Below are 26,380 nucleotides of genomic sequence, written 5' to 3'. Positions count from 1 at the left end.
TGACCATCCTCCCATTTATGCCCGTTGCGGCATTCTTAACAACCATGTCACTCATTTCACAACTACTTCTCTTCATCATGGTGACAAGATAGGGCAAAAACATAAAATGAGAGGACAGTCGTAAGTAGTCCATATGCATAAAAGGATACAGCAATAGAGAGGGATGAAGGAAGGGAAGGGAAATTAGAGTAGGAGTGCGGGTAAGAGAGGGAGGAAGAGAGGAGGAGAAGGAGAAAGGAAGAGGAAGTAGGGAGGAGAAGAAGGGGGGAGAAAAAGTAAGAAGGAAAGAAAAGAGAGAGGTGGTAGGTTTGAGGAGAAAGATTGCTGTACAATAAAAAAGATGAAAGGGAAGAAAGCCAACCCCAAACAAATATAAAGATATTAAGATAAAGAATGAATTGTTAAACTTTAAAGAATAAAAGAGAACAAATATGAATAAATAACAATAATTAGAAACACACATACAAACATACAATGTATTTTCTTTGAACAGAGTATTTGGCTGGTTCACAAATTTAAACAGTGTTTAGTCATTTCAATTAAATTTACAATTTCTAAATTTCGTTTTTGCCATATTTATTCCTCATCTATTTTTGTAAAAAAAACAATATTACCCTTCATCTTCATCTCTAATCTTAATCAAATTCAATTTTTCCCTTCTATTCTATATTATACCCCTTCCCATTGTCATCTATTTTTATATCCATCCTCACATTGGTTAATTATGTAATATTACAGTTGTTTAATATAAATTCAACATTTTAATATAAATCAATTAGTTATATAACTACCTTTTTTGTATATTAATCAATATGAACATGAATATTCCAATTATTTCCAGGCAATCCAATTTCTTACAAATCTGAGGTAAATATAGCAAATAAGAAATAATGTGAATAAAAGAAATAATCATACAAAGTCAGATACATAAAATCAAATCCATGAACTCTGAAGAACCTTCTCTATTGAACTTTGAGAGAACCTCTCTATTCACATTATTATAAGAAAGAAATGTGCTTGTTAGAGGCAGCTGAACTTCATTATTGGTAATAAATCTTCTAAGAGGACCCAGCTGTCATCCATCAGGAAAGCTAAGAATGGTGTTCTGGTGGATGACAGACTCTGATAAGGAGAAGAAATTAAGCAATTACATCATAGAGTTCCTCATAATTACTTGACCTATGATACTGTGTCAAACACACTGATTCTATATATCTTCTTAATAGAATCAAAACTACGGAAATACAGCTAAATGGGAACATCTGAAAGGACATACATGGGAAACAGAAAGTTACTTATTGTTTAAAGTATAGCTATAAATTTCTGCATTTAAACATTACAGCACTTAAAGGAAAGTTGTAAACTATAAAGTGATGGGTTAGTAAAGTTGTAATGGTTTAATAATTAGTAAAATGATGGAGTAGTAAAAATGTGTAGCCAAAATAATTTTATTAACTAGCATGTAATGGTTTGGTAATTAATAAAGTGTAATGTAAGTATAATGTATTTATAATGTAACCATATATGGAAGCCGGAAGGGCTCATAGAACTCCTTGTCTTGAAAACATATAAAAATTGTGAAATCATAGCTCGTCTTTGTTCAGTTTTGCAAGAACCAAAAACTGCACTGAACCTTTGCGCAAATAAATGCATCTGTCTGATCCAGGAATGTTTTCCAGACTTTCATTTCTATAACAAATCAATTAATTATATTTACCAATAATAATAAACCAAATAATTTCCCCCACATATTCCTCCAAACCACAACTTAACCATTTCTGCTTTCAACACAATATACAATTAATAGTATCTCAATTATTACAATTCCCTAGTTAAATAGAGCTTTTTTTCTTTTGTGTTTTAAAATCTTGAACTCTCCTCTTTTGCCCTAATTTTCCCATTGTTTGCAGTTTTGCACCTACCTTTTTTGGTGAGAAAAAAGAAAAAGAAATCTCTCTCTGCCTCATTTTGTCACGTTGCAGCAAAGACCCTGCTTTACTTTCGGTTTCACTTTTTCAGCATAGCTAGGGAAAAAAAAATCTGTTCCAGCACTCTTTGCAGATAGCAACAGAGCCCTGGCAAAACAGCTGAGAGCAAATCAGCTGAGAGCCCGGAGGCCGATCTAATCAACTTGTGCTAATTAACCGATGCTGAAGCTGAAGGGGCTGTTTTTTCTTGCTGTTTGCTTGCAAGGAGGTAAGTGCTGTGAGGCCAAAGGGTGGGGGCTACCTCCTTGCCACTTAGCCCCCCCTGCTGCCCACCTTGCCTCTTACCACTCCCTAAGGCATTCCACCACCCCCCAGGGGGTGTTACTGCCCACTTTGGCAACCACTGGCTTAACTACTTAACTACTTAACAACCGGTTCTACCAAAGTAGAATCCCACCACTGGGTCTACTCATTTATTTTTGCAGGTGTTGGTCTACTCATTTGTTTTCTTTTAACACTGATCAGCTGTAGGGCGGCCCTTTGAAGCCCCGCGGCAGCTGCGAGGCCAATAAAATTATAAAAAAACACTGAACCATTTGTTAAATTGCTGGCTCGCCGACCCCTCGCCCAGTGGTGCGGAGGGGCAGGGCAAGGGGAGGGGCGAGCCAGCAATTTAACAAACGGTTCGGCCGAACCGCCTAGAATTGGCAGAATCCCACCACTGTATGTATGTATGTGTGTATGTATGTATGTATGTATGTATGTATGTATGTATGTATGTATTTCTCTTTAGCCAGGTTCTTCCTACGTAAACCAAGATTTTTATGCAGTCCTAGTTCAGTGAAATCACAATCCACTAGTTTCTAGGCTTTTTTTCTGGCAGCCAGCAAACACTCTGCTGCCCATTGGGAGACTAAGGAGACTAAGATAGATCTATTTCAGACTTATAAATCCTCATCAGTTAGCCACACCCTCATCCCATGTATCCTCCCTGTAAAGGTACAATATTTGTTTTCTTTCCTTTTCGTAGGCTTTATGTGTATTTCTCTTTAGCTAGGTTCTTCCTACGTAAACCAATACACACACACACACACACACACACACACACACACACACAGAGAGAGAGAGAGAGAGAGAGAGAGAGAGAGGGAGGGAGAGGGAGAGAGAGAGAGATTATGCATGCTTTCCATGTTCCTTGCAGAATCATAAGAGAATTTTCCTTTAATACAAAAGTTCAAAAGCTTGAACCTAATCATTAGCTAAAGATTCTTAATCAGCCTTCATCTATTTTCATGCAGAACCAGCTCTAAATCATTTTCACACATCAATGTAACTCATTAAGATAGTTTCTTGTCTCTGGAATCACCATCTTGCTAAAATTACCTGAAATACTTTGATTATTATTCACAGTACTAATTGGAACAATTACAGACTTGAGATCTGACATAACATGTTAAATGACTTTCCATAGAATTTGTGGAATTTACATTTATTGTTATGGTATGTATGTATATATATATATATTTGAGAAAAATAAAAAAGGCTTTTAAATTTTTAAATTTTTTAAATTTTAGTTCTCATTTATACACATACAGAGAGATAACTGTATTGCTGTCTTCAAACTTTTAATTAATCTTTTGGGAGAATGACATCAAAGTATAACATTTTTTTCTCATCTATTTACTTGAGAAATGTTCTAATTTTCATAGGTCAGTCTCAGTAAACATCTACATAACATAGATGTATGCTTTTATCTCCTTTAATTATGTCTTCAAATATATCATTGTAAAAAAGATATCTTAAGCAGAAATATAATTATTTTTTCTAAAGAGAAGTTGACTGAACAAAGCACATAGGTCCTTGGAAATACCTTACTTTCAATTATTATAATGGAAGTTAATTATCCAGTTTTCCAAGTATTTGTCAACCCTTCTTAAAAATTAACATAAATTATTCCTCTAGGGATAATTTTATATCTTTCAATTAGTTAGATATTTTAATGTAACATTTTAAAGTAACATTATGAAGGTATTTTATCTTAAGTTGAGTTTATTTTTATTTTTTCAATTAAAATTATTCAATTTCTATAATTATTGCAAGCTAATGAAAGATATGTTACAGTATATCATTCCAGGCAGTATATTATTTTTATATAATATTTTGAGTTTTATGTTATTATAGCCCATCTACCTTATAAACACTGACAGAGATCCAGAAAAAAAGACATTTTATATTGATGTTTCTCTAGACTCAATGTACAGATAGAAATAAAATTAATCTTCTATATCACATGAAATGAAATGCTGATCACAAACTAAATAATATTATGAATTAGCACCAGAAGTAATTTATGTCAAGGACAGAAGATTATAATTCCAGTTTACTATAGTGAAATTTTTTTTCCCAACATCTTGAAGCTGAAATTTGAAAAAAAAAAAAAAAAAAAAGCTGTTGTTGATTATATCTTGACTGTGTGCATCAGTTAAGATAAAGATTGTTCCCTGTATAGCCAATCCTTCCCGTGTGGAAAATTACATGATAATGGCTGAGACACAGTTATAAAAATTTAAACTTATTTTATATATGATGACTCTGGCAGAGAATCATCTTGTTCTTTTAAAACATTTATAACCTTTAGTACTGGTGAGCCCTATTGTGTTTTGTTATGCAGTGTTTTTCTTTCAAATCTGTGGTCCTGGGTAAATGTTTCAGAAGACAGATAAAATGTTATTTCTGAGAGAAAAGCAATAGGAAGCTTGTCTCATTGATATGATAAAGCAGTCAAATGCAGAATAGTGAAGGTATTGTAATTACTGATATATTAATGTGGGTGTTGGAGCTTTGGAGTGATGACTTCAATACATCAGGGTCTCCAGTCTGAGGATTATCTTTCTATTTTACCTAGAAAAACCCCTTCAATTTAAGACTATAAATTAATTATTCATGACATCTTTGTGACATCATCCCCCCCATTTAATTGTATCTGATTCATGAAGTCAAGTATCTGCAAGTATGGGAACTTTTTTTTTTTCAGAACTGATTTGCCATCACCTTATTCCTGGGGCCCAAGGTCACCCATCTGGCTTTGTGCTAAGATAGGACTAGTACCTATGGTCTCCTGGTTTCTAATCTTATGCCTTAACCCTTTCAGAAAACTGGTGTACATCTGTATACTAAATGTGTACAGTTTGTACTATTGTATAAAGATTGAATCCTGCCATTTCTACATAACCTTGTTTGTGGAATGTTTGGATCTGTTGGCATGTTTTTGAGTACAGACCCAGTGATTGCTATATTCTTTGATGCCAGTAACAAACTTTGCTGTAGATCTCCAATAGCTTTGATTCTTTAACGATGGTAGATATATTTTTTCATAAAATCCATTGATTTGTTTGCTTGTTTGTTTGTTTGCTTGTTTGTTTGTTTGTTTGTTTGTTTGTTTTTTGGGGGGGAAGACAAGATCAACATTGAGCTTTTTTTAAAAAAAAAACAATAACCTTTATGTCCTTCTTTGTCCATCCTTACCTTAAGAAATAGCAATACAAACTACACCAGACTGGATCAATCACATATTGAAAACATATATTCTTCATATGGGCAATAGAATCTGTTTTTTCCTGGTGCAGATGCTTGTTTTATTTTACCAGGAAATCCTGCACAAATCAGAATGTAGTTTATTGGTTTAAATAAATCTAAACTAAATATGACTTTTAATGGGACATGGAAAGGAGCCTTATTAGAAGGAAGATATTTCCTTAGTGCTGTTTTGATCTGTTTATTTCTCAAGCTGTAGATGATTGGATTCATCAGTGGTGGAACCACAGAATAGATTGCAGAAGCTACTAAATTAAGACTATGTGGTGAGTTTGAGATAGGCTTCAGATAGGCAAATGAAGTTGTAAAAAGAAATAAGGAGACTGAAAGGAAATGTGGTAAACAAGTGGAGATGGTTTTCTTCTTTCCCTGCATGGAGGGGATTCTTGTCACTGCTCTAAAGATTTGTGCATATGAAAAAATTATAAAACAAAAGCTTATAAATGATAAACATGCACCAATGAGGTGGACCACACTTTCAATAACATAACTATCAGAACAAGATATTTTAAGTAACTGTGGGATTTCACAGAAAAATTGAACAATGATTTTTGAACAGAATGTCATTGTAAAGGTGCCAACAGTGTGCAACAGTGCATAGAAAAGGGCAGCAATCCATGAAATGATTGCCATATAGATACAGGACTCCTTATTCATCACAGTTTCATAGTATAAAGGACTACAGATGGCAACATACCGATCATATGCCATTACAGTGAGGAGAGCAAAATCACTTGCCATGAAGAAGATCAGGAAAAATACTTGACTGACACATTCAGAATAAGAAATCCATCGTGTATTGAAAAGTGAATTGAATATAGATTTAGGAATAGTGACAGAAACAAACCCTATGTCTGCAAGAGATAAATTCATCAGAAAGAAATACATGGGTTTATGGAGGTGGCATTCAAAAGCTATGGCAATAATGATAAGACTGTTTCCCACCAGAACTCCTAAATATATGGCAAGAGAAATCACACTGTATATAATCTGAAGATCCCATATTTCAGAAAACCCAAGAAGGAGAAATGCATTCACTCTGGTTGTGTTGGACATTCCACCTTAATATTCACTGTGGGTAAAAGAAAAAAGATTAAATAATTGCATAAAAATCTTTATTTGCTCAACATTCTAGTTAATTTTCTTCTTTGGCAACAAAGAGGATCACAATCTAAGTGGTTTTATAAACCACGACTATAATGCATATGATGAAGCTGCAACAGGTCAGCAGAAGTTACAGATGAATGAAGTCTGGAATCAAAGCCAATGGGTCCAATAACATAGTAGACAGATGATTGGATAAATCCAACAAACACAGTACTATTAAACAGCCATTGTTCTAACAACCAGAATCCTATAATTGAAGGCTTTTAATCCTGTAGTTTTACAGCCCTGCCCAAGACTAAAATGTACTTAATAAAAAAGGATATTATAAAGTTTATACTTTTAAGCAGGGATTTATTGACAAATATATTTTATGGAACTCTTCACAAGATTGGGGATTCAATCTGGGATTGAGTAGGGGATTTTACTTGAGTAAATGCAAATGAATTATTCATTATTATTCATGCAAATCTCCTAGATGAACATGCAGAAGATGGATAAAGCAGATCAGTGCTCAGCTGAATGTTGATGAGGGCTTATATATTGACTATATCATGTACAATAATTACTTTCTTTGTCAACGAACAACATGAATATGAAAAATATAACAAGATTTCATTGGGTTACTTGAAATATGGAAGTATACATTCAGATGAATTTCAAGATAAGAATTTGAAATGCAAATGTGGCATGTACTCTTGTCATATGTTTCATCATCACAGCTCCTTGGACAGTTTTGGATAAATATTAAGAATATTATTTCTTGAGATTTGAAAATAATTATAAATATTGCCAAGCTAGAATTTATATTCATAGATATATACACATAGAGCCAACTGAAAAGTCTAAATATAAAATTCAGATTCTTAAAAGCAGGCTTGTCTAAACTACCATTAATTAGAACATATTTTTTCTTACACCGTTAAAAACATTTACAGTTTATAATGTAATGTATACTTATAAAATATCACATTATTCATGCTACAGAAATGATTGAAAGAAAGAATAGTGGAAAGAGAGAAGAAGAGAATTGTGTACTCAGAAAGGAAGAAGAAGGAAGAGATGGTAAATTATTAAGGAGAAAAAGAATAAGACTTGGGTCTCCAACTTACAAAAAAATGTTTTTCACATTTCTTTTGCCCTCTCTCTTTCTTTACTTAGCAATTTATAGTAACAATTTGTTTCCCTTTTACCATCATTGTATGACTGGTGCACATCAAATGGTACATAAATTAACAAATATCTATCTGACCTTCTAATGCAGTATAGCTCTAGGTATTGTTCACTGATACTGACATTTCTATTCCCTAGAGCTTTGACTAATTTAGCAGAAATCAATAATAAATAATTACTGTACAATGGGGATAAAAGAAAAATCACTTTGCAACAATAATATGTTGGTGTCTTTAATTGAACTAACTATAAAAGGGTTATATACTATAAATGATAGAGGAGGGATACTCATTTGTATGAAGGACTTGGGTTCATGTGGCCCTAAAAGCCTTACTGTGGATCTTAGAGCCTCTACAAAAGTTGCCACCAAATTGGGGAAATACTCTTATTAAACTGTTTTGTATTGCATTCAATTAAAGTATATAGTAGTATTTTGTCTTGATCTCACCTAAAAATTGGAATGTGTTCCTTAAGTGCACAATTTAAAGGCAAAACATGATGCTCATCCTGAAAATCTATGGTCTGTTTGAAAAAGTGGCAAATTGATTTGACTAGAAATTGGAAAGTTTATTACAATTCCCCCTCCCATGTCCTTTTTTCCTCAAAAATAGATATCACTACATGAGTGATCCTTTGTAATTAGGATTGTACTACATGTAGAACAAATTATTATTAGATGGTAGAACATAGGCCAGAAGTGTAAAAAAGGGTACTACAACAGCCAAATTTTTTTTTTAAAAAAGAACTTGTTCCTTGAAATAAAACTTTACTGTAAAGTGCAGCCTCAAACCTGTGCTTTTCACATAAATTACTGTGAAAAAATATATATTCTTTGTATAAATATGGAATCAGGTCATGATATTATTTGTGTGTATAGAAATATACTAGGAGACGTAATGCACCTTTAAAGTTAAAGTTTGCTTAGTATAGGCTTTACTCAATAAGTACATTATCATACTTATATTTTTCCAGATAGACTCCTTTCTCAATAGTAATTATATGTGCATGTACTTGAATGTCAGCATTTCCAAAATGAACTTGTATATGTACTTCATTTTGAATCATATATGTACTTTATTATGAAAATTCTGTGAAGATACTTTATTGACGTTAGTAACATTGATAATACTATGGGACAAATGCATTCTTCTTTTAAGAAAATAAAAAGATCTAATTGTCCTCCTTCTAAATTATCCATTTCTTTAAAAAGGAATGCTGATATACAACATTTGTAAATGCCCCTTTAAAATTTATTTTTCCCCCAAATGCTCCAAAGAATTGACATGATTTCTTTATTCCTTATGCTATAAATAATGGGATTCATTAAAGGAGGTATGACAGAATAAATCATACTAAGCACTAAACTCATTTTTTCTGAGATTGTTGAAGATGGTCCCATATAAGCAATGATCCTTGTGAAGACAAACAAGAAAAGGACAAGAAAGTGAGGAAGGCAAGTAGAGGTGGCTTTCTTCCTTCCCTTTACAGAGGGGATTTTCAAAACAGCTCTAAAAATCTTCAGATAGGAAATGATGATAAAACCGAAACATCCTAGGCCAAACAGCACAGCCGAATCAATCACTTGATCTTCAAGAATGTAGGAGTTGGAGCAAGAAAGCTGTAGAAGTGGTGGGATTTCACAGAAGAATTGCTTGATGAAGTTGGAGCAGAAGGTAATTGTAAATGTGCAACTGCTGTGCAAAACAGCATAAAAAAGGCTCACAATCCAGGCAACAGCCACCATTTGAATGCAGGTTTTTTTGTTCAGAAGGTATTCATATTGCAGTGGGTTGCAGATAGCAACATATCGATCATAGGCCATGATGGTCAAAAGGAAGAGTTCTGAATTCCCAAAAAGGGCAAAGAAGAAGACTTGGGCCACACATTCAGGATAGGAAATTTGCCAGGTGGCCATGAATAAGTTAGCTATGGCCTTAGGTATAGTAACTGAAATATAGCCAAGCTCAATGGTAGATAAATTTGCCAAGAAAAAATACATTGGATTATGAAGAGTATGATTAAATGCTACAACAGCAATCACCAGAAAATTTCCAATCAATGTAGTCATATAGATGATGGAAAAAGCCACAAAGTATAAAATCTGTAGTTGTCGGATTTCAGAAAATTCTAAAAGACGAAATTCCGTCACAATACTCTGGTTAGACATTGTTTTCTTAGAATTCAATACAGCATCTGTAGTGATAATGGGGAGGGGGAAAGGAGATAGGAACAGCAGAAAACACATTCAATAGAATTGCAAGAAATATTTTAAAAAGCAGAGATTACGATCTTAATGCAATTCTTTACAGTTTTGAAGATGGTTTCTAACTAATTAATAAAGTTTATGTACCACTTAACTAGCCAAAAATTCACAGTAGGTTAAAAAACATAAAACCACCTTTGTGGTCAAAAATGCTAAATATGCTAACAAAGCTAATACACTTAAAAGGAAACCATTTAAAAAGCAACGTTGATAATGAATCAATATAACTACTCAGAGTTTCTAAATTGGATAGTATAATTATTTAATATATTGTTGGTTTGCACAGTCAGCCAGATGTTTAAATTGTATCTGACATTTTTGTCTGCCTATTGAGTCTTTCCCAAGGACTGGGATTGTTATTGCTATGGAAAAAGATGGGTTTTATTTGTAAACTTATGTATGCAAATATACATAGAGAGGTTACCAGAAGGATTTCTGTAAGAAGGCTTTTTCCTATCAACTCTATAGATAGATGCTTAGTTCCAAATTCATTCAATTTGAGATATAGCTTAGAAGCATTTATTATTCTTTATGTTATTGAACCCCATAGGTATTAGGGAAAAAAAGCAAGTAAGGGGCTTCTCTTTTGTTTTCTCTTCACCTCTGTTCTTTTATTCCAACTTGGAAGGCTTTTAAACCCTCATCCCTTGTTAGCCTGTTTTCTATTGGAATAAAAAAATCCTATATTTTCCTTTTCAACCATATGTACTTTTTGCCTTTAAACAATTTTGTAGCTATTATTAATAGGTGGGTTCTCTGTATACATTTATACATCTGTATATATCTGTGCTGAATACAGATTCTGCAAATGAACCAAAAGATCACAATTAGGATTAATTCAACATATTTTTCAATGAGTTTACACTTGAGCATGTTCCTTATACAAAACAAAATGCCATATATTTAGTTAATCAGCTATCTAAAAATGTACAGTATATTTACTCGCTAGCTATTCCATTCTAAAGCAAGTTTTGACACAGTCACATTTCTTTTCATTACCTTTTTAATATTTTAATACTTCTGCACCTCAGATTCTGTTTTCAAAATCAATCCATAGCATTATATTATACTGCCTGCAAAATTTTATGTACATCCACATAGTAATCTAATTACCGGTATACTGAAAGACATATCTGCTATACTTTGCCAAAGGTCCATCTAATAAATGTTTCAGGTAAAACTGCATCAGAAATATGTTTTGTAAGAACCTTTATGTGTATATTTTCTGACAAGACCATTTTAGATATTTACCCAGGAGCTTAAACTAGAATATAAGAGATTGCCCAGAGGAAAATAGAAATGTGATGAAATGGCTAGAGAAACAAGGCACACAAGAAAAAACACTAAAGACGTATTAATTCAAATTTATTCATTATTCTTTTTTTAAATTTTATTTTTATAGTTTTATTATTTTACAGATTTTCATTTTTTCTGAACATCCTACAGTTGTTGGGTGGTGCACAAACTGAAATAAACAAACAAACAAACAAACATGAAAGCAATGAATATTACCTTCTTATATGAGATATATATTTTATCTCAGACAAATAAATTGAGAGAGGATTGAGTAGAGCCTCCTATACCTCCAGGCATTTAACATAAATAAGAGCTATGATGGCGCAGTGGTTAGAACGAGTATTGCAGGCTATTTCTGCTGACTGCCATCTGCCTTCAATTTTGGCAGTTCAAATCTCACCAGGCTCAAGGTTGACTCAGCCTTCCGTCCTTCCGAGGTGGGTAAAATGAGGACCCAGATTGTTGGGGGCAATATGGTGATTCTGTAAACCACTTAGAGAGGGCTGTAAAGCACTGTGAAGCAGTATATAAGTCTAAGTGCTATTGCTATCATGAAAGATGGTCTCTTTAATGATTATTTTGGTATGAAAGCTTTGTGGAGACTTAAAATCAGAAAGGAAGAGATTTAATTATATTTGTTTATTACGTCCTGAAAAGACAAAAATTGCCTGCCAATTCAAAGCAAACATCTAATCTAATTATATTTAATTAATTAAAATATAATTAATATATTTAATTAATTAAAATATAATTAATATATTTAATTAATTAAAATATTAATTAATATATTTAATTAATTAAAATATTAATTAATATATTTAATTAATTAAAATATAATTAATATCTAATAAGGACTATATAAAAGTCCAGAAAAAGGTGACAATTCTCCTTTCTCACACAAAAGGAGATAAGTGGTCAGTCATGCTTCATTTCTTACTGCATACACTAGACATTTGAAATGGATTTACAGGGTAAAACACATCAAGCTATTAGATCTGTACACTTTTTCTGATTATAACCCTCGACAGATGCAGAACTTTTACTATACATATATGATGTCATCATCCCTAACCTTGCCTTCAGATAATAAGCCAATCTTAATGGAGAGGAAAATCAACACATAGGAATCCCAGTGTATATTTCATTTCATCAAGATGAGATAATTTAAGCAGTCAGTAAAGACCATTCTCCTTAAATTCAAACTAAAAAAAGATAATCAGTTCCTCAATCACAGATCAATCCAGTTGGATGCCTTTGGGCTGGGTTTTCTCAGTCCAATTCACCTCATAGGGTTGTTATTGTGAGGAAAATAGGATGTAAAAGGAATATTAGCTAGGTTCACTATCTTGAGTTATTTATGAAAAGAATAATAAAGGCAGGATTTTAAAAAGCTAAATAAATTATTTTATTCCAGGATTAGCCATCAGAACTTGTACCACAAGCTAGATTTACATAGGATTCCATATTTTCCAAGTCAATTAATGGTAGACATTGGAAATATACACTACCTACATACTTAAATTTGGATCCCAAATGACAGATTCAAAAAAAATAGATGAATTTTACTTGAAACACTTTGGAATTTTCTCCTATATACTGCATCGCTGAATCCGTAGTGCATGACCGTAGAAGGAAATCCATAGACTATTAGAACTTTCTAACAGAAGTTTTGTGGCAAGTGTGTGTATTATGGGAAATATATACATATGATTTAAAAGGATACAGAATAAGAATATGTATATGTATATGTATATGTATATACACACATACACATAAATATACACATATCATGATACAATTCATGTTACTTCTTCCACTCTGCCAATAGTTCTTGTAAAAAATTGAGCTATTTCCCGTATGTTTATATGCCCTCCATATAAATTATTATCTTGATTATTTCAGAATTTTTGTACTTTAAATTTCTTAAATAAGAATCCTCAAGAGCAGCTGATATGCTTAAATACAATACAGTCCCCCGATGACAATAATTCTGTGCCCTGGAGAAATTCAACTCACTATTTAAATGTGAAAATATATTACAAATAATTAATCATCTTGGATAAGCATGAGATTTTCAACTTTCTATTCTTCACGGTCAATAACAATATAAAAGAGATTATATTAAGGATGTGGAAAAATTTAAATAACAACAGGTCTAATTGTCACTTTACCAAAGTGACAAATTACCCTTTGTTTTCATATTTCTTACTTTTCCCTGAGAAATGTATATATGCAAAGTATATAATATACATGTATTATGAGAAATGTGCACAGAAATAATAATCATTTTATTTCGGCTGCCTCTTTCTTCAGAAATCACAAACTTTTATTTCCGAACAATGAAAAAACAGACAAAACAGATAAATTCATCAGATCTTAGGTGCATTATGTGACTGGACTGGACTGAACTGGGCTGGAAAAATATTCATGCAGAGAATCAGTAAGTTATTCCTAAATCTCTTCCTCCCTGCATTTAATTAGCTGCCTCTTTAGGTTGCTTTGATATTATCTCTTTCTTCATGGAATGTCAGGAAGCCAAGAGGGGTTCTATTTCATTCTCACTTCATTTTCTATACTGAAAATTCAGTAAAGCAGGCTAACCTGTGGGAGGATGATGACAGGCCCAAACTGACTGAACTCCACAGTGAAGTAGGGTCATCTCCATACTCTGTTACTGGCTGATTATAATTACAAGTTGGACTTTAGTTCTTGATGATAATCTAGTATTGATCATCATAATTTGATGATGATGGTTATGATGATACCAACCTATCCTTAGTGCTTAAAATATTAATATTCTCTTTGCAAAAATGCAGACTAATAGCATTGTGATTAACACCAGCTGTCTGCAATTACTGTAAATTCAAATCTCACCAGGCTCAAGGTTGACTCAGCCTTCCATCCTTTCTAAGATAGGTAAATTGAGGACCCAGTTTGTGGGGGCAATAAGCTGACTTTGTATAAATATACAAAAGTATGAAGGCTATTGCTTAACGCATTGTAAGCCACCCTGAGTCTCTGGAGAAGGACGGCATATAAATCAAATTAAAAAAAAAAATTCAAATGTAACAATATACCACTTATTTTCCTCAAACTGGAAGAATTTCTGTCCAAATGCTATAGAGAAGAGAACTATTTTTACCTATAGATAAAAGCAGATAAAAGCTGATTTCAGGGCCAAACTGTGTCATAATGAGAGAGAACATTATATGAATGGCATTGACCTTCTAAAAGTAAGTATCTGTCTAGAATCATTGTCTTTTATATACAATTTTATTGGTCAGATATTACTTCAAACATTCATTCTACCATATTTAGTATAGGATAAATCCTCAATATCTGGAAGATGATGACTATAAATAAAATAAATAAGGGAAGGTGAGCATAGAAATTGAAATGGGAGAAAGTTTGCTTCTCTGAAACCTGATCTTCCCACTACATCTAGAAAGGCTAAACAATGAGTGGAAAATCTGGCGCTCCATTGACTCTCAGATGATCATATGAACACATTTTAATTATAATACTATAAAAAGTTATTTTAAGCCATTTTCAATCTGTTTTTCCCCTAGGCACTGTGAAACTATTGCTATGCGCACAATGTTTCAGAACACATCTGTATCTACATTTTTGCTTCTAGAATTCTCAGAGATCTGGGAACTACAGATTCTTCATTTCACTGTGTTCCTGTTATTATATTTAACAATTGTAACAGGGAACATTTTAATCATCTCTGCAGTAGCATTTGATCATCATCTTCATACACCATTGTATTTTTTCCTGATGAACTTGGCTGTACAGGATTTGTGCTCTATTTCAGTGATTATTCCCAAATCCATGATCAATTCCCTCCTGAATACCAGGGACATTTCTTATTTTGGATGTGTTGCTCAGGTTCTTTTGTTTTTCTTTTTTATATCATCAGATTTTTTTCTTCTTACAGTCATGGCATATGACCGGTATATTGCCATCTGTAATCCATTGCACTATGAAATGGTGATGAATAAGCAAGCTTGTACCCAAATGGTTGCTACGGTATGGCTTGCTGGTCTTGCTTATGGGATTTTACATACGAGTGGGACTTTTGTGACCCCTTTCTGCTCTAATGTGGTAAATCAATTCTTCTGTGAGATCCCCCAGTTACTTAAACTTGCCTGCTCTGACTTATATTTAATTGAAATTGGAATTGTAGTTGTAAGTGTTGCCATTGGGGTAGGTTGCTGCTGCTTCATTATTGTGACTTATATATATATCTTCATGGCACTCCTTCAAATTCCTTCCATACAAGGAAGGCAAAAAGCATTTTCAACTTGTCTTCCCCACATCATTGTATTTTCCATGTTTTTATTTTCAGGAAGTATCGCTTATTTGAGACCAACCTCTGACACGCCATCATATCTGGACTTGATTTTTACAATGATATATTCAATGCTTCCTCCTCTGCTGAATCCAATTATTTACAGCATGAAAAACAAGGCAATTAAAAAATCTCTCTCAAAACTATTCAGAGGAAAAAACTGTTCTCTGAATATATCATCCAGATTAAAGTAGAAATTGGATTAGTACATAGCCAGATCTTTGTTACTGTAATTAATAAACCTCACATTTTTTAAATTTTAATGTTTTAAAAATTATTAAGTTTTTGATCTGAAAGCTATCATTTATAGAGAATGTAGCAGTGAGGATGATAGTTAAGATTGCTTGAGAATATCATTGTAATTTGAAGCAAAGGCACTAGCAGTGAAAAACTGAGAAAGTCTTTCTACCCAGCTTTCATCAGGCTTTCCAATTTTAAGAGAAAGTACCGTATGTTACTCTAAAGATACAGGTAATACATTTTGTAAGGTTTCTGTCTCCAAATTCTATCCACTAACATTTTTTAAAAAGGATACACTCTCATTTCAGAGTAGAAACCCATTAAATTCTCTATCTTTAAATGTTGTACATTACAATAGAATTATCCACTGATTTTTTTGATGTTTGATCTGCATTTGTTGGTTTTGAAAGAAATAGTCATGGGCATCAAAAAAATGGGAACTAGAGAGAGCAAATTAAAAAAAAAAGTGTGCATTAGGATGTGACAATACAAACTTTGCTCTTTTGTACTTGAATCATGCTCCTGTTACTTGTCCCAGTACAGAACCTAGCAGTTTGAAAGCACATAAAAAACACAAGTAGAAAAATAGGGACCACCTTTGGTGGGAATTTAACAGCGTTCTGTGTGCCTTTGGCATTTAGTCATGCCGGCCACATGACCATGGAGATGTCTTCAAACAGCACTGGCTCTTCGGCTTTGAAATGGAAATGAGCACTGCCCCCTAGAATCAAGAATGACTAGCACATATGTGCAAGGGGAACCTTTACCTTTATTTAAGAGATTGAACTTCAGCTAGCGTACAAAGTTTTTTTTTTTTAAAAAAAAAACTTTTTTGCATTGTACTTTGTACTAGACAAGCTGGGAATATATATTTTATAGACGAGTCTAAATAATTATCCTTATATTTGTAATAGTAAGTTCCCTAATATAGAGTTAGCCCAGAATATTTTATGGTGATTATATTTGAAAAATATATAAAAAGCATAATGAAGAATTACTTGGCATCCTGTAATTAATTATAAGTGCAAGGAATTATTCTGAGAATCATCTTCCATTTTCTCAGTCCAAGAGATTTTAGGATAAAGCCCTTATTTCTTAGTAACAAGAAGCAATAGACAATAAAATATCTTGGATAATGAAAAATATGCAATAATTGATAATAATGATAATGATGTAATAATGATAATTTCTGATGCATTTTTGAATGTTCAGTTGATGAGTTTCATGTTTAATGAATAAAGTATATAATAATAATTATTATTATAGTGTTGTGTTCCAAATGATGATCTATCTGGGACTTTCGAATACAGACAGATTGTCATTTGGAACACAACACGCCACATATCACGGTTGTCAAGGGCTGAAGTGTACAGTTTATTGCTATCGCTATACCAGGAGATGCCAGAGTCAAGGAAAAGGAGCTGGAAAAAAATCACAAAATATTGCGACCTGGCCATTGAAACTACATGGCTATGGATGAAACATATAACAGTGACACCCATTGTCATCGGGGCACTTGGTACCATGTTCAAGAATTTTACAAAACACATCAAAAAATTGCAGCTTCCTGCAATAACACCAGTGGAACTGCAATTCACTACTTGGAACATCATGTATTTGAGAAGATACTTGGTTGATACCTAGGACACTGACAGCAACCTGTATCAACCATTAGCACCAGTCACTCATATTTGTGACACATTTTTAAATGTCCAGTAGACTGAGTTTCATGTTTAATGAATACAAGAGATGATGATGATGATGATGATGATGATGATGATGATGATGATGATGATTCCTAGGTCCGTGATGGCGAACCTATGGCACGGGTGCCACAGGTGGCATGCGGAGCCATATCTGTGGGCATGCGAGCATTGCCCTACTCAGTTCCAGTTAATTTTCGGCCCTTCCAGGCCCACCTGAAGTCGGGAAATGGGCTGTTTCCGGCCTCTGGAGGGCCTCCCGGGTGGGGGATGGAAGGCTGTTTTTGCCCTCCCCAGGCTCTAAGAAAGCCTCTGGAGCCTGGGGAGGGCGGAAAACGGACCTACCAGGCCCACCGTGCCATCATGTGCCAAAAGTGGGAGTAGCTCAGGGAGGGTCATGCGTGCATGTGCAGGGGGTGGGGCGCATTGAATTATGGGTATGGTAACACGCATGCACGACCACCTCGCATGATCCCCACTTTTGGCACGCGACAGCAAAAAGGTTAGCCATCACTGTCCTAGGTCCTTGGTTAGGACTCGAACTGCTGAGCTATTAACCAGCCTCAAAGGCTGTGAATTTCACTAAAGATTAAATAATAATAATAATAATAATAATAATAATAATAATAATAATAAAGATTTTAAAATGTTCAGTTGACTGAGTTTCATGTTTAATGAATAAAAGAGATTGAATAATTGAATTGAACCTCACTAGAAAGTGAGGTTCTGGCCTGAAGGCAAAGTTTTGTGCATTTGTCCTGGGAACAGTAGGAAAATCCAGAAATTAGCAATCTCATAGACAAAAAGTCAACAAAATGACAGAAGAGGGTACATAGAGTGAATATCTAACTTGGTAATAACAGCTTCTGCTACTTTTTCTCTCTTTCATTTAATAATGTCACATTTTCAGAGACTGCTTGGACAAGTTGCTACATGTTTCTTGGCAAGCCTTTTGAAACTAGTTTGCTATTGTCTACTTTTTAAGGCTGAGAGAGTGACAGGTTCAAGGTCACTCAATTGGCTTTGTGTCTAAGGCAGGACTAAAACTCCTGGTCTCCCCATTTCTAGCCTGATGTCTTAACCTCTACACCAAAGTGGTCCTCTCTTAGTTGTACTCAGTAATAACTATATGTACCCACAGCTCCCCGTGAGAAGCAGAAGAGTCAGTGCCATGTGAAACAAAGTCAACATTCTTCTTGAGGTTTTATAACTATAAAATGTGAAAAATATTGCTATGAAAAGTCTAAGATCAATTCAGTGGTGGGTTTCAAAACTTTTTACTACCGGTTCTGTGGGTGTGGCTTAGTGGGTGTGGCATGGCTTGGTGGGCATGGCTTGGTGGGTGTGGCTTGGTGGGCGTGGCAGGGGAAGGATACTGCAAAATCCCCATTTTCTCCTGATCAGCTGGGACTTCTGGGGCCAGTCAGAATTTATACTACCAGTTCTCTGAACTACTAAAAATTTCCACTACCAGTTCTCCAGAACTGGTCAGAACCTGTTGAAACCCACCTTTGGATCAATTCCATAATTCTTTTTACTCACTGGATTTAAGGAGAGGTTTGGTACTTTTCTTAATTTTTGTTCTTTTTAATTGTAATCCAGTCTTTCCTTTTATATGTCTTTATCTCATTTTGTTTAAACAAGATAAAGTCATATAAAAGGAAAGACTGGGTTACAATACAAAATAAAAATACATAAAATGTCATGTTCTGGAGATTTCAGTTGTCCAATATATGAATCATTACTCAGGAATCAGTTTATATATATATATATATATATATATATATATATATATATATATATATATATATATATATATATATATAAAGTTTGAAAAACTAGAAATCATATCTAGCCTCTTCTTCATATACTTTTCATGTAAGAAATAATTATATCAAGAACAATATAATTACATATGCAGACATAGTTCATTTGAATTCTGTAAAAGCTAAAATACAGCAAGGAAACTACTTTGTCAAAGATGGCTGCTTTATTAATAAATAGATGGAAGAATAACGTCAAATCTCAAGAAGGAAAGGGGATATTAAAAGGCAAAAAAACAAAGTTTTTTGAGTATTCATACAAAACCATCACCACCTCTTAGGACACACATATAAACTTTTAATTAGATATAATAAGGAACAGAAGAAAACAAAAATGTTCACACAATGGAAGCAACATTTTAAAGAAACAGATGACACACAAAATTGGAAAGAACTATGGATTAAATCTCTACAATGTATACATGTAACCTAAAAGAAAATTGATATAAATGTTCTACAGATGATATACAACTTTATCAATAATATTTAAGAGAGAAAAATTATATGGTAGTAAATGTTAGATATGCCAGAAAACAGAAACAACATTCTATCAGATGTGTTGGATCTGTGAAAAAAGGCCCTCAAAAGTATTGAAAAGAAATCTAGAATATATTACAGAAATCTTAGAAACTAAATTTGAAATGAAATCACAACTTTTCTCACTAAGTAAAATTTTGGAAAAATGCATCAAGAAATATAATATTTTAATAAGATATATCCTTACAATAGCAAGCATATTCTTTCTAGCCAGGTTTTACCTACGTAAACTAAGTTGTTCTAAGTTGTTCTGCAGCCCTGGTTCTGTGAAATCTCATTCACAAGCTTCTGGGCTTTCTGGAAAATATATATATATATATATATATACACACATAAGTTTAACCAAATTTAAACAAGAATGATTCCCATATGTACAATACATTTCTACAGCATGGAAAACATGATCACCTATTGTCTAGCTTCAAAGGGGGCCTATATATCTACAAATATTGTAAAGCAGGAGAAATAGGGAGAGGGAGAGAAAACAATACATTGGAGTCTTTAATATGAAATAATCAACTTAAGACCAAAACTTTTTAACTTCTGGGCAGGTATGGTGAACAAAAGATACCTCCATGAAAATGGCACTGACAAATGCAACAAAAACTGAAGAACCAGAGAGTAGACCAGTTCTTCAGTACTTGTTTGGGTAAAAAGAGAGATTGAGATGCCTGCACATGCTCCAGATGGCTGCTCCTCATAAAGAGAAATAGCAGTTTTCTGTGGATTTAAGCACCAGGAGATGAGGTGACCATCCATCTTGTGACAAGGGTCCCAAATCACAAGTCTGAGATGGGTGGTTCTAGAAAAGCAATCAATTCCTGAAGGCAATCTCCCCATTGCCTGACCCTTCTCTTCCCTGCCCCACTCATGGAATGGAGAGATTAGAGAGGATTGCAAGAGACTAAGCTATTTGTTTTGAACATATCAAAAGGAATCCAATCATGTTGATGGTGGGAAAGAATCAGGCAAAGGAGAAATTGCCTAAAGAAATGTCCTGTTCCTGTCCCTCCTCTGCCTCCAGAGTGGATACTTTCTTTACTTGTTCAAAGAAATATTATTTCTGTCTTGTGACTAAGCACTCAATAGAATATATTTTGCATTGCTGTTAAAATTATATATACCTAGCAATGAAGGGGAAAATATGATTTCTAGCATAGTTGATTATTATGTTGTTGGTTTGAGCTCCGAGTTTGGTTTGCAACCAAATCGCCAAGCTCAGAGTTCAAATCAACAATATAACTACCAACCCGAGCTACTAATATTTAAAGACATTTCATAGTTGATTATATATAAGGCACTTGTTTTGAACAGATTAAAACAGCTATGTCTTTTCTAAGTTTCTCATACTTTTATGTTCTGCTACATGATCCTAGGAAAATATGCAATTGTTTGAAGAATTGCTGACCAGTGCTCCTTGATTGTCCCATATATTTTGAGATTAAAAATGAATTTCAAAATAAATGAAATAAATATTTAAAAAAGAAAGCACTATGTGACATTGGAGAAAGAGTATATTCCTACATTTGTTTTCTTACAATATTCTTCTTACATATTGAAGTAATATGTAGGAGAAGAGAGGAGGAGAATTATTGAGAGGAGAATTATTGAAATAGGAAAAGTAATATTTAATTTGCTTTATTGTCAAATTGTATTATTATAACTTTCCAACTTAATATAATAAGATGTGAAGTTGTGGGATGACATTTATCTAATTTTACCCTTCAATTTATATTCTAAGTGCACATCTAATATTTCCCATTTATATAAGTGACCCCAGAGCAAAAATTCTTGACAGAGCAATCTTGATGTCATTGTTTCTCAAGCTATAGATTAATGGATTCATCATGGGTGGGATAATGGAATACATTACTGTAATGGCAAAATCAGGATGTGATGGTTTCTCTGATATAGGACGCAGATAAGCAAAGCAACCAGTAAACAAAAAAATGGAAAAGACGATTAGGTGTGGCAGACAAGTGGAGAAAGCCTTTTTTCTTCCTTGAACAGAAGGAATTCTCAGGACAGCAAGGAAGATCTCCACATAAGTAACAACAATGAAGACAAAACAACCAAATGCTAATGTAATGCTAAATACTACAACTCCAATTTCAGTTATATATAAATCTGAACAGGCAATCTTCAGTAAATGTGGGATTTCACAATAAAACTGATTGATAATATTAGAGCAGAAAGGAGTAAGAAAAGTCCCAGTGGTGTTTAATACAGCATTGAACAGGCTGGCAATCCACACGCTGCCAACCATTTGGGTACAGGCCTTCCTGCTCATTATCATTTCATATTGTAAAGGATTGCAGATAGCAACATACCGATCAAATGCCATGACAGTAAGAAGAGAGATATCAGAGTCTACAAAGAATAAAAATAAAAGAACTTGAGTTACACATTCAGAATAAGAAATCTGTCGTCTGTTCATAAATGAATTGAAAATGGACTTGGGAATAATGACTGAAACTGAACCAATGTTCTGCAGTGCTAAATTCATTAGGAAGAAGTACATTGGTGTGTGAAGGTGAGAATCAAAAATTATTGCAGAGATAATCAGGAAGTTCCCAGTTAGTGTAATTAAATACAAAAACAAAAATACAGAAGCATAGATAATCTGAAATTCCCAAATGTTTGATAATTCCAGGAGAAGAAATATAGATGTGTTGTTATCCATTTTTGGTCACAATGATCACAACCTTAGAAGAAAAGGAAGCATTCTTAAAATAGTTTCCATTCATTTTCATTTGGAGAAGTTTAAATCATAAATTGTATGATTTCAATGAAGATTAAAATAAATGTTGATCTTCCCAGTTTGGATAAGTGTTTTTAGGCATAAATATGGCATCCATATTGCTTCAGTTTTCTTGTATTAATTTAAAGTTCTAGGGTATGGTTTCAGTTGCAGCTCTTCTGTAAGCAAACATGCCTTATGATTGTAAACAAGATAATCAGAGTTAGAATAAAATTTGTTTTAGTAACTAGAAATTTTTAAAAAATCACATTTATACATAAGTGAAATGAATTTACAAGACTTTAAAATAACAGAAATGAGACAGAAAAATGAAGGAAACATTTGTTACGGTTGGTTACAGTCAGCCAGATACCTATTGAGTCTTTCCCAAGGACTTGGGATGATGATGTTGATGATGATGAAGATGATGATGGTGATGATAATTTGTGGTAACGTTGTATCTCCTGCATGGAATTTGTATTTAAATTGCCTTCTGATTGATCATTGTTAAAAAGGAAACCTCTCAACACATGTAAGCAGTTTTCTTTTTTCTGTCTGTCACAATAAGTAAATTTATATACATTTGCTATAATACATAGCAAAAATAAAAGGAGGAAAAATTGAGGCAGACACAGGAATAGATAGATAGATAGATGGATAAATAAGTTTAGAATACGAAGGGTGAAAAAAAGGCTAAATGGAGGAGATCATTGCTTACTTTCTTCATTAATTCTCATTTTAGGTTATTGGGTATTTATCTGTTACTTGAACTTCTTTTATTTCTCACATGAAATTTTAAAGATTTTTCTGATAGCTTTACAAGTCTTTTTTAGCTTCACAGAAACTTGCTCAGTTCCCAGTAGTCATGCATTGATCATCAGAAGAACCTCTAAGGTCTTCTCACTTCCCCTTGACTTGATTTTCTTTCCCTAATTAACTTAATAAACTAAAACAACAACAACACTAGAAACCATATAATTTAGGAAATAGTTATGCCTGTCTAAAGATTAAATTGGAGATATTTTTAGGTAGAGTTGAATTGAAAGTTAAACATATCTTTATTACATATATATTTTTCATACACTACAGGAACTATTGTTTAACGACATGTATATTTGGAGAAAGAAAAATGAAATTAGTCCTTTAAATTTCTACATATTCTGAAAGTCACTCAGCAGAGTAATTTTCCAGTACAATATAATGTAAATTGTTTGAAAATATAACTCCAACCTGTGAGGTGTCTATAGAATCTGACCCTAATCAAATAGAGATGGACTTTTTTCCGGAGCCTGCTTTGATGCCCTTACATTAGATCTACTGGCACGAAGATACCATGGGGCTCCTTATTTGCAGAGACTTTGCCCTTGTACATCCAGGGGAGTAGAAACTCTCACTCATACAGTGTCAAAGATCTGCTCTTATCTCCCCAATCATCTCCAAATTTAAGAGTCATATTCATAAATTAAGTTTATTACTTTTTAAGGGATGCTAACCTGAAATTCACTTATCAGGTGGCCAACCCTTCCATCAAATCATATAACTATGCAAAAAATGTAATTACACATGTCCTTTTATTGTTGTATCATTTTCCTTCCTTCCTTCCTTCCTTCCTTCCTTCCTTCCTTCCTTCCTTCCTTCCTTCCTTCCTTCCCTTCCCTTCCCTTCCCTTCCCTTCCCTTCCCTTCCCTTCCCTTCTTCTTCCTTCCCTCTTCATTCTCCTTTCTTCTTCCTTCCCCTCTTTCCTTCTTTTTTATTGCTTGCTCTCTTCCCATCTTTTCTTCTTTTTTCTTTTTTCTTTCCTTTTCTCCTTTCCTGTCCCTTCTTGGATGCTCAAATTCAAAAAGGGAAACACTTCTTTTGTTTTGTTTTGCTTTTAGTTTGTTTTTCTAGCCTTCTGACAGCGAAAATGGAGCTCATGGGGAGGCTGTGTGTGACCCCCTGAGCCCCATTTTTGGTATGGACAGCCTCCTGTAGTCCTCTGCCAATGAAAATGGAGTTGGGGGGGCACACATAGCCCCTCTGGCCCCATTTTCAGCCTGGACAGCCTTCTGCAGCCCTCTGCCAGTGAAAATGGAGCTTGGGGGTTTGCATGCAGCCCCCAGGGCCCTGTTTTTGGCCTCTTGCAGCCCTCTGCCAAGAAAAATGGAGCTTGGGGCCCCCCGTGAGCTCTGTTTTTGCTGCCATAGGGCTGCAGAAGGCCATCCAGGCTGCAAACGGGGCCTTTTTGCTGACAGAGGCACCGCGGGCTGGTCCTTTGCTGTTTCCAGGGTGGCCCCGTGGGCCAAATCTAAGTACCCCAGATGATGGATCCATCACCTAAAGGCCTGTGGGCCTTGAGTTTGATACTCAAAACCCTGGATTAGATTATAACATATGTTGTTTGGTTTACATGTATCAAGGATATTCAGTATTAATGATTTATGCAGAGATCAGGAGAAAGAGCTTGACTTTTGGAATAATAATGTATTGACATCTGGTTCCCAAGGAGAGGAAAGTGGTTTTGATACACTCCATCATGTATGTAGCCTCTGGGGGATGGGGGAGAGAAAACTAGAGTACCATTCACTCCTTTGACTAGACTTTTGAGCCGCTACCCTCCGCCGCAGGGAGACAGAACCGACTAGGTGGTTCCATCCCAGGCACCTGATGGATCCGGATAGGTTCCTGATGGAGCTTGGGCCATTCCCTGAGGCTCTGGCTCACGACTTGACTGAAGAACTGGTGGCCGCCTGGAATAGGGTGGCCACTGGAGCTTTGGACTGTGTCGTGCCTTTGCGGCCTCTGACCCAGTGCCAATCCCAATTGGCTCCCTGGTTCTCTGAGGAGCTGAAAGAAATGAAGTGCTGGAAAAGATGCCTGGGGAGTGGTTGGAGGGCCAGCCACTCCGAATCTGACTGAACACTGGTGAGGTCTCATATTAAGATCTACCTAGTGGCGATAAGAGTGGCAAAATCTAATTATTTTTCCACTCTTGTTGCATCTGCAGATAATCGCCCAGCCGCCCTGTTTAGGGTGACCCATCCCTACTTCATTTAGGAGCGTGGGAAGACCCTGTGCAAGGTAGGGCTGAGGATTTGGTGCAATATCTGCATGACAAAATCGCTCAGATTCAGGAAGGCTTGGACTCCAACTGGGTAGGCTCAGATGGGGTGATGGAGATGGGTCTTGAGAGTGTTATCTGGGAGGAGTTTGACTCTGTGACTCCTGAGGATGTGGACAGGATTCTGGGTAGGCTTAGCGCTGCCACATGTTTATTGGAACCATGTCCCTCCTGGTTGGTGCTGGCCTCCCGGGCAGTCACACGAGGCTGGCTCCAGGTGATTATTAATGCTTCTCTGAGTGAGGGTTTCTTCCCCTCCGCCTTGAAAGAGGCGGTGGTGAGGCCCCTCCTCAAGAAGCCTTCCCTGGACTCGTCTGTATTAGCAAACTATTGTCCAGTCTCCAACCTACGCTTTGTGGTGAAAGTTGTTGAGAGTGTGGTGGCGCGACAACTTCCCCAGTACCTAGATGAAGCTGTCTATCTAGATCTGTACCAGTCAGGTTTCAGGCCTGGGTACAGCACAGAAACAGCATTGGTCGCATTGGTTGATGATCTCTGGAGGGCTCGGGACAGGAATTGTTCCTC

General features: G+C 34.8%; 4 protein-coding genes across 4 annotated transcripts; 1 reads left to right on the top strand and 3 right to left on the bottom strand.

The window, feature by feature from the left end:
* Positions 1-5,489: 5,489 nt before the first annotated feature.
* LOC117668734 (olfactory receptor 14A16-like) lies at positions 5,490-6,578 on the bottom strand. Its single transcript, XM_034422793.1, has one exon. The coding sequence runs from the start codon at positions 6,576-6,578 to the stop codon at positions 5,490-5,492; it is 1,089 nt and encodes a 362-aa protein (XP_034278684.1).
* Positions 6,579-9,042: 2,464 nt separating this feature from the next.
* LOC148114019 (olfactory receptor 14I1-like) lies at positions 9,043-9,966 on the bottom strand. The gene has a single exon (XM_087893618.1). It carries the CDS (start codon positions 9,964-9,966, stop codon positions 9,043-9,045), a length of 924 nt encoding a protein of 307 aa, XP_087749744.1.
* Positions 9,967-14,946: 4,980 nt separating this feature from the next.
* LOC117668733 (olfactory receptor 14A16-like) lies at positions 14,947-15,906 on the top strand. The gene has a single exon (XM_034422792.2). It carries the CDS (start codon positions 14,947-14,949, stop codon positions 15,904-15,906), a length of 960 nt encoding a protein of 319 aa, XP_034278683.2.
* A 2,933-nt stretch (positions 15,907-18,839) lies between these two features.
* On the bottom strand, positions 18,840-22,698 carry LOC117668732 (olfactory receptor 14I1-like). Its single transcript, XM_034422791.1, has 3 exons — positions 21,812-22,698; positions 19,859-19,887; positions 18,840-18,865 (listed from the first exon to the last, which is right to left on the bottom strand). The coding sequence occupies exons 1-3, from the start codon at positions 22,696-22,698 to the stop codon at positions 18,840-18,842; spliced, it is 942 nt and encodes a 313-aa protein (XP_034278682.1).
* Between the last annotated feature and the right edge of the window lie 3,682 nt (positions 22,699-26,380).

This window comes from Pantherophis guttatus, chromosome 4, assembly GCF_059756535.1.
Source record: "Pantherophis guttatus breed Tessera chromosome 4, ASM5975653v1, whole genome shotgun sequence".
In the NCBI taxonomy this organism is placed as follows: Eukaryota; Metazoa; Chordata; class Lepidosauria; order Squamata; family Colubridae; genus Pantherophis; species Pantherophis guttatus.
This window is presented reverse-complemented; position numbering and strand designations above follow the sequence as displayed.

Coding starts and splice junctions, on each gene's coding strand:
- LOC148114019 (XM_087893618.1), bottom strand. CDS start 9,966: ATGTCTAACCAGAGTATTGTGACGGAATTTCGTCTTTTAGAATTTTCT.
- LOC117668732 (XM_034422791.1), bottom strand. CDS start 22,698: ATGGATAACAACACATCTATATTTCTTCTCCTGGAATTATCAAACATT. Junction 19,888..21,811: donor AATGACATCAAGATTGCTCT/GTCAAGAATTTT, acceptor TATACATTGTAG/AGATTTAATCCATAGTTCTT. Junction 18,866..19,858: donor CCATAGTTCTTTCCAATTTT/GTGTGTCATCTG, acceptor CACATTTTATAG/TTATAAAACCTCAAGAAGAA.
- LOC117668733 (XM_034422792.2), top strand. CDS start 14,947: ATGCGCACAATGTTTCAGAACACATCTGTATCTACATTTTTGCTTCTA.
- LOC117668734 (XM_034422793.1), bottom strand. CDS start 6,578: ATGTCCAACACAACCAGAGTGAATGCATTTCTCCTTCTTGGGTTTTCT.